This window comes from Glandiceps talaboti, chromosome 8 (assembly GCF_964340395.1).
Source record: "Glandiceps talaboti chromosome 8, keGlaTala1.1, whole genome shotgun sequence".
Lineage (NCBI taxonomy): Eukaryota > Metazoa > Hemichordata > Enteropneusta > Spengelidae > Glandiceps > Glandiceps talaboti.
Window position 1 is genome coordinate 4,944,897 of NC_135556.1, and position 9,469 is coordinate 4,954,365.

General features: G+C 34.5%; 1 protein-coding gene across 1 annotated transcript; it reads right to left on the bottom strand.

The window, feature by feature from the left end:
• Positions 1-513: 513 nt before the first annotated feature.
• On the bottom strand, positions 514-9,469 carry LOC144439068 (E3 ubiquitin ligase Rnf121-like). The gene is made up of 8 exons (XM_078128320.1): positions 9,407-9,469; positions 8,309-8,349; positions 7,017-7,158; positions 6,032-6,186; positions 3,893-4,121; positions 2,899-3,032; positions 1,491-1,592; positions 514-755 (listed from the first exon to the last, which is right to left on the bottom strand). The coding sequence occupies exons 1-8, from the start codon at positions 9,452-9,454 to the stop codon at positions 635-637; spliced, it is 972 nt and encodes a 323-aa protein (XP_077984446.1). The 5' UTR covers positions 9,455-9,469; the 3' UTR covers positions 514-634.

Genomic DNA, 9,469 nt, shown 5'->3' on the forward strand with positions numbered 1-9,469 from the left:
ATGTAATTACATGAACATGTTTACATTTGGGGTGACCCTAAAACGAATGACAACCCGAATGACGGAAAGCGAATGACAACATTTCCAGTATGTAAACACTGGAATGACACCCTTTTCTACATCCAGTTAGTTGAAGGACACCCTCTGCACTGTAAAACGAGTGGAATGACAGCCGCCACTCTATAAAATAAGTGGAATGACAGCATTTTCAATGCTTTGGAAATGGAATGACAGCGTTTCCAGTATGTAAACAGTGGAATGACACCCCTTTCTACATTCAGTTAGTTGAATGGCATCCTCTGCACTGTAAATCCAGTGGAATGACAGCCGCCACTCTATAAAATAAGTGGAATGACAGCATTTTCAATCTCTGAATTCAATATCAGCCGTACATTTCCACACACTCAGCATCTCTGAATTCAATACAAACCCATAAAATAAACAAATTTGAGGTAGATTTAAAAAACAATTTATTATCAGTAATATAACGTTAGGATAAGATAACACAGGGGTACAAAAAAATTAGACATCAACAACAAGAAATGTACAAAATAGGAAGATGGAAAAATAAAATGAGTTTGTTTTTGGCGTTTTTCAGACACGTTGATTTACTCTTTCATGTAGGGTCTATGATTTACTCCAGACCAAGACCATAGTTGATTCCCTGAACAAGCATAATAATAACTGGTTGCCAGGCAACTAAATATCGCACCCAATCCAAAAGTTGTCCATAAAGCACATGTGGTCTCTCCCATCTATGTCAGTATGGTTAAGGAAACATATCTTCTCTTCATCAAGAAAGTGACTACATTGTAAGATACCACACAGTGTCAGAGCACCATGGCAACCTGTCCCTTCCATGTGACGTAGTGACTACATTGTAAGATACCACACCATGTAAGAGCACCATGGCAGCCTGTTTCTTTTCATACTGCTATAGCCCAGATAGTTGTTGTAGTCTCACTATCTCAAGCTTACCTTTCAAACCCAATGTTACATTGGGTGGGTAGAGAGAGTTGACTGCTACATTGGGTGGGTAGAGAGAGTTGACTGGTACATTGGGTGGGTAGAGAGAGTTGACTGGTACATTCTTTCCTGTTTTTGACAAGATTCCTCTATTATAAGGGCTGTTCATAAATTTGCATAGCAGGAGACAGGGAGACAGTGAGATCACAACAACTTTGGGCTAACACTGCCATGACATGATATATCTTATAGTCTATCCACCAAGCTGATGAATATTGTTAGTTTTGCAAATACCTGTCTAGTAGGTTACTTTGTGTGGCCATCAAATTATACTGTATTAAGATGCATCCTGTCTTTCCACCCTATGTCTTCTCTTTAGTGGGGTTGGCCGAGGCATGAGGGTGCCCTAACACGGTGTATCTTTCAATAAATATGAAAAATAGAGGAATCTACTTGGTGAAGTTACTCTCCTATGTATCAAACTAAGAGTCTGACTTCAACCAAATACACAGATAAAAGGATACGGATTACAAAACATCCTCTTGAGGTCCACCTTCTCTTTACAGTATGGACATGTTTGTTTTTTACCAACGATACACCATCCTCGTATACAGAATTCATGAAAGCTGTTGATTCACAGGTTAAGGATCAAAGATACAACATGATTGACATTTATACAAATTAAAGTAATGATAAAAATAGTTATAATATTTGGACAACACCTTTTGTATTTGTATATGCGTATTTGTGACTAAAGAGTTAAAATTAGGCTGCATGATGTTTTTAATTTCCATACGTTTTTTTGCTACGAAATAAAAAAATACTGACACTGGTATCATGAAAGCATATAAAATGACACATTTTATCTCATTGTGAACACAAATCAATATCGTTGTTGGATAAAACAAGGAAGATTCAAATGTAGAGAACTGTTTCTTTGTATTCACCGTGAGATCAAATGTAACATTTGTTGTGCATGCATACTGTCAGTGTCTGCGTGTTTGTCTGTATAATTCGTAACAAAATAGGGTTATGTGAAATGTTCAAAAAGTTGTGTCACCTAATATTGATACTGTATAGTCACTCTGGTTTGGTAGTATCTGTTATCATCATTGACATATAACTCTACAACCAACAAACTTACCATACATATAATTTAGTTACGAAATCAGTCTCAGTTCAGGTACCAAAGTCAAATTGTAAAAACGTATACCGGTAATAATGATTATGACATGAAACTTTCATTTAAATATATTTTAGCATTCATATACATGTATAGCATTTGCAGTAACACTGGTGTCAATCAATCAAAACAGACATCTCTTGAGGCTTTCCTCCTTGTTTACCTAGCTTATATTAGTTTTCATGAACAGATGGTTTATTATACTGCAACTGTAAGTCTGTAATAGACATCGTAACATTTCAAAATACTACTCCCGTCAGACATCTGAAATGGACCTGATCTATGAACATAACTATTTGGTAGATGACGTACTATGGAAATTCAAAGAGTTTATAACTTTTATTTTTGTGACTTCACTTGATGTCAAAAGGAGAAAGTGTTATCTTGTCCACGTAAAATGTATTATTGAAGTATTACATCTAGAAGTGTTATGATTTATATATCAAAGAACTTTCAAAATTTCCGGGCACATTTTGCAATAGGACCTATGAATTCTTTGATCATCATTTTGACTTTTATACAAAAATACTGTTGATAAAGTAGATTATAATATTGTGTAGTACATATTGCTTATGTACATTCACAGAAAAATTCTAACATCTGTTCTTCCAACTTTGAGACAGAAAGCAAATACTGGACATTTTATAATCACTGACTGACAATATCGTACTAAATCATATTTTGTTATGATTTTCAGGCCAAGTCCTTAGGTGATTATACCATTTAGTATTACTCTGTTAAAAAGATACACATGATTACAATTAAGTTTGTATGTTTTTTCAACTATATCTTCATCATCATCAGGTCTGTAGATAGTTTGTCCACATACAGCACACACATTGGGTTCAAGGTTCCGACCAGGAAGACCGGTCTTTGTGTAATACTGTTAAGATGGAAAATAGAACATTAAATAAATTTATAATAAGTAATACTAGATAATAACAAAATGGTTAAAATTTAATGTAACTCATAACCTCTATAAAATTCTAAAATACTGTTATAAAAATGGGCAAATCTGGTGTAGGAGAGGACTGCTGTACATTGGGGTGAGGCATTATGAGAAACAAAGTTTGGAGCTTCACAACATTTGAAACAGTTGCTTCACACAGCATTAATATTGTCTGGGCAAGGCAAGGCAAGGCTAGGCAAGGCAAGGCAAGGCAAGGCAAGCCACAATGGCAATTTTATCAGTTCTATAGTGTGTGTGATGTAGGGTTGGTGAAAACAACTTTTATGGGCTAGTATAAACATAAGCAATGCAGCTAAGATAAAATCAGCCTGGCTTTTGTTCCCCTTTATTAACACGAACTGTACTTTGGAAATAAACTCTTCAAACTTTTACTGTTACTTTGTTCAAGAAAATGATAACCTATTCTCAATTAAAACAAATAAAAAAATCTGTAGGTACGCATACCATACAAATTTTTGAATCAGAGGTCAAAATGTTATCAAATTAAACCATTTTTAGAATCCAATATGGCCACTGACTACTTATGTAAAAATATAAGAAAAAAAAGACAAGATTTCCTTGAAAACAAGACCCCAAAATTTCTTTTATTTCCAAATGACCAGACGCAAGTTTTCATATGACAAAGTTGCATAGAGATTTAAAGAATTTTGATTTTCAGTGAAATTTGTCCCCAAGGTGAATTCTATTTTAATGAGGAACGATCATCAACTTTTATATGAGATAATTTCTGAAAAGTCATAGAATGGAAAGATCTGCACACAAAATTGACTTACCCCTATTTGAGATGCCATAGTCTCAGAACATATTTCAGCAAAATCTCTTCCCAAAACACCATAGTACACACCATAGAAGAGAAACAGTATTCCGAAGTCCATTGATTTGTCTGGTCGTATGGCAAACAGTAAGTTGAAGCCAAACAGTGTGAACATAACAATAACATAGCCAATTATTCCCAGACCATAACTGATTTTATAGATCAATAGGAAGTACTTATACACTAATCTGTGGAGAAAAGGAGAGACTTAATAAACAAAATTTAATTTTCTGAAAAAAGTGCAAAGAAGCCATTCTGATATCAATTCAGACTATACAGACACGAACACAAACAATGATATTATTTGCCATTAAAGATAGTTTAGCACCTGATTGGTCTAACTGCAAGACCCTTATGCTTTCTTTTGATATTAGGTGACCAAAGGTTGTATTGCACTGTGGGTGCACATTGAGGGTGCTTGCACACCAGTGGTACTGTCATTATTGACTTTTGTTTGGCCACCTTCTGAGCACAGATCCAAAGTATCGTTACATTTGTAGGATATGATTTGTACATCTTCCACAATAAATATATACAACAACTGATATAAACCTCCTACTTGGTTTGGCATTATAATATATGCTTTGTCAGGGCCTTACTCATAAAAACAGCATAACTGACAACCAGAAACAGGGAAAAGTCTTGTACAATGGCCACAACATGTTATGCTGCAACTCAATTCTGAAGTCATAATGTAACATATTTTAGACACTGTGTGACACCCTCATCTGGATTCTGTCACAATTTATAAAGTTTCTGATGAAGCATACTTCTGGTTGGCCATTTATTACTTGTTTACAGACAGATTCTAAAATCATATTAATACTCATTAAGAGTATTTCAACAATTAGTTGGGAAAGAATAAATGTCCGTTTCTTTTCTGATACTCTAGGTCTATACAGATGGTTTCGTTATTTCTTTCCAAAAAATATGACAAAACCAGAAAGACTACAAAGTTTCAATTAGATGGCATGAGTGACGATACTTTTCACATCTTGCGCAACATTTTATGTTATGAATTACACAAACAAAGTACAAGCACTGATGGTGGACATGCACATGAAACGTTACATATGATGTCACTGTGGACATAAATAAACACATCTGTGTTTGATTCATCCGACATTGATGTTAATTGGTGTTCACAGTGAGATAAAATGTGCCATTTCATATGCTTGTGCACTATCAGGGTCTGTATTTTGTTTTATGTAATTCACAAAAAAAAACTTGTGTGAGACATAAAAATCATCATGTCATCTAATTGAAACTCTGTAGTCACTCTGGTTTGGTAGTATTATATTACTTGAATGAGTTACACTTATCAGTAATTTGTAGTCTCTAAGCCAGTACATAAGTCTCATGTTACTTACCTAGGAGTTGTTAAAAGTCTCTGTGCCAGTACATACGTCCCATGTTACTTACCTAGGAGTTGTTAAAAGTCTCTGTGCCAGTACATACGTCCCATGTTACTTACCTAGGAGTTGTTAAAAGTCTCTGTGCCAGTACATACGTCCCATGTTACTTACCTAGGAGTTGTTAAAAGTCTCTGTGCCAGTACATAAGTCTCATGTTACTTACCTAGGAGTTGTTAAAAGTCTCTGTGCCAGTACATAAGTCCCATGTTACTTACCTAGGAGTTGTTAAAAGTCTCTGTGCCAGTACATAAGTCCCATGTTACTTACCTAGGAGTTGTTAAAAGTCTCTGTGCCAGTACATAAGTCCCATGTTACTTACCTAGGAGTTGTTAAAAGTCTCTGTGCCAGTACATAAGTCCCATGTTACTTACCTAGGAGTTGTTAAAAGTCTCTCTGCCAGTACATACGTCCCATGTTACTTACCTAGGAGTTGCTAAAAGTCTCTGTGCCAGTACATACGTCCCATGTTACTTACCTAGGAGTTGTTAAAAGTCTCTAAGCCAGTACATAAGTCCCATGTTACTTACCTAGGAGTTGTTAAAAGTCTCTAAGCCAGTACATAAGTCCCATGTTACTTACCTAGGAGTTGTTAAAAGTCTCTAAGCCAGTACATAAGTCCCATGTTACTTACCTAGGAGTTGTTAAAAGTCTCTAAGCCAGTACATAAGTCCCATGTTACTTACCTAGGAGTTGTTCCTGGTAAAGGTTTTCTTCTTGCTTTATAAACTATAAAACTTGTAATGATAGAAAAGACAACCCAAATCCATATAAATCGATACCATGATAATTTTAAACAAAATATCACTGGTATTATCCACATCCCTGCTAATGTCACAATCTACAGAGGAGACAAATAAATATGTACATCAAGACAATGTACAATGTCTAATTATTGGTATTTTAACAATTTTCAGTGAATATATTGTTGGTTGTCTTATCAAAAAATAATACTGGAGCTGTAGCTAATACAGGTTTAAAAGTAGAATTGTCAGATTGTATTTATCACAAACAATTCAGTTCAAAATTCTACTTCTTACATAGAAATCAACAAATGGATTGATACCAAATACTGGGCTGAACTCATTCTATGTAAGAACCATACACAAACTCTATGTTTTAGCCTTGACCTCACATTCAAAATTCTAACAACCAGAATAAAGTTGTATAGCAATAGACCTTTCACCTAATACTGCTGCAACCAAAATGGAAGTCACTACTGGCTGTTACCTATACAACACCAAATATTGAAATCTTTAAGACCTATTTTTAACAGACAATGTATCAATGATATTGCTATTTGTAAAGTGGCAGTAACCATTACAAATGGATATGATATGGGCACTCTACACATTTTTGCAATCATATTATCATACTGTCATATCGTTACCAAATATCATATCATATCATACATTGTATTGTATCATATCATATCGTATTATATTGTATCGTATCATATATCACATCATATCATACTCAATTGTATCATTATTACCATATCATATCAATCTTATATATCATATTATATGCCATATTATACCATACAATAGCAATCCCTATCATATTGTATCACATCATATCGTAGCATAGCAAACCACTGACATAATGCTACCGGTACCCTGCCTTGGGTGGAAAAGAAGAAAGCAGCGAGTATTTGAACTTTGTACTTACAGTATATGACTTGAAATGTCTTTGTTTCCATTGCACTAACAAGACCTGTGCAACTACAAGAGTTGTTAGGAGGATTAGAATCATTTCAGCATGCATAGCTTCATGTCCTTTGTGTTTGGCGTGTAGTCTCTCATGTTCAACCCTGTATACAAAGAATTACAAGTATACCATGCATGATGATAACATTTAGGAATTTTATTTTGTCACCATAACTGACATCCTGCTTTCAAATACTTTTTTTTTAAATATGTATATGGTTTATTCGGTACTTTGGCCACTGGCCTTATGTACAAATGTATAAAGATATAACAAATGGACACTAGGAGAGTTACAGAAAATAAATAAATAAAGAACATATCAAGACAAAAAAAAAACGAAACACATCAATATGGTATTAATAGCTTTCAAATACTGTATGCTATGATCACCTCTTGAAAACTTTGAGCAATTTTTAATACAGTCTTCAACTAGTTCCCAAAGACTAATGTTGACAAATTTCTATAGCCTGATACACTACATGTATGTTTATGTAAAAGAAGGCATTTAAGCTACAATTTATTTTCATTTTTTTGTTTTACAGCAAAATAATCGAAAATAAGTCTTTTGGCATATATTGTCTATATTCACAGTATCTAGTAGGTAAAATATAAACATCGCAGCTGTCTGGTTCTATCTGAACAACAGATAAGTTGTCACGAAGCAACTATTTAATAGTAATCATAGAAATGATTTTCAGTGGTAACACACAAGCAGTTCAAAGTTTTTAGCACAGAGCTTTTGATCTGTCCTGCTTATTAGTTATCAGTCTATGAAGAAATCAATTCTGATAAATAAATAAATAAATGAATAAATAAATAAATAAATAAATGCACTGTTGTATTCTTGGCCTGTCTCCCAATCCAGTCCAAGTGATGCCTACTTATGTTTTTGATCACATTTGGTTTGGAAGGTTAGAAACGTATGGAAATACCAAACACAAACATTTGTAGAACCTTCAACTCCAGAGTCCTGTGTAATCCTCATTGAGATTGGACTTAAATCATCATAACACTTCAATGTTTTTAATTTATGGCATTTTCAGTGCATTACTTAGGCAGAAATAAAAAATATGTTTGTTTCCGATAACATGACTTGAAAAAATAAGGTAGGTAGGTCGGAAATATAAGTAAATTGTCATAATTTTACCTTTTTGTATGTAAAAAATATTTTGGGTCGGCGGCTTAAACTAGAGTCGGTTGGGTTATTGGAAACACACTATATTTTTTATTTGTCCTTATTAAAGTAAGACTTACTTCCACCGTTCTTGATCCGATAATTTGGAAAGATCTATCGTCTGAAAGGAAATACAATGAAAATGTTAATTATTTTGGTATAAACAGTCCCAGACTCTACAAATGTAAATAAAAAAATACATTCATAAATACTGCCCTTTTACAGAGTCACCATGAATATTTTCATGAGTTGTGTGATCATATAAAAAATTCTGTAAGAATGGAAGACTATGTGAACACCCACTTGTTTTGAAAGATCTAAAATGAGTCTACTGAATGTCACACATATTGGACTCTTGAACCTTCAAATAAAGGTCAAAATTTGTCAGTGAAGTCTGTCACTCTATACTCTAATGCAGTTTTGAGAGGTGGCACTTCTTGTTGTTAATTTGCAGGTTTACTTCAGACAAGGATTCAAATCTAGACGTGAAATATGGTTGTTTGGCAGAGCTATACAAAGAGTGGGTCCTGACAAAAAGAGTCATTCCATATAATCGTTATTAAGCTAAGACTAATGTGATGACCCAGGATTGAAACATCGCCCTTTAAAATATCAATGGGTCCTCGATATTGAGAAAGTGAGTACACATGTACATGATGTGTCTGTTGCATTGCACTTCATATTATTAATATTATGCCAACTACACAGATGCATGTATCAACACTTCAGTGTTCCTACGTGTTTTTTACAATTTGTGACCACTCTCTTTCGCTTTCAGTCTCAGGTGTGTCTTTGTGTTGAGTACAGAACGTTACGGAACTCGGATCAAATTTATACAGTACCAATAACTCTTATCTTGTGACGAACCATTGGCTTCATACACGTCACTAGTGCAGTTAGTTTGGCCATAGACGTTGGGGATTCTCTCTCTATTCATGATTGTGGAACACGTTTTACTAACCAGCTGTAAAGTGTGAAAGGCAATCACATAAATCACATAATGCCAATATGGTTTGTTGAGTTGGGTCACATCAGGGCGCGGCGACAACTCTACGGTGCATCCCAACGTCGACTCTTTTTTAACAAATCTTATAGAGTCCTTTACTACAATAAATTGATCCGATAGATTGATATTCGACCATCAAAACCCTTTCTTGAAATCGTATTTGCTAACTTACCGGCTTTACTTCTACATGCTCTTCGATGTGTGGCTGTTCATCCGCCATTTTGACTTGTTGGCA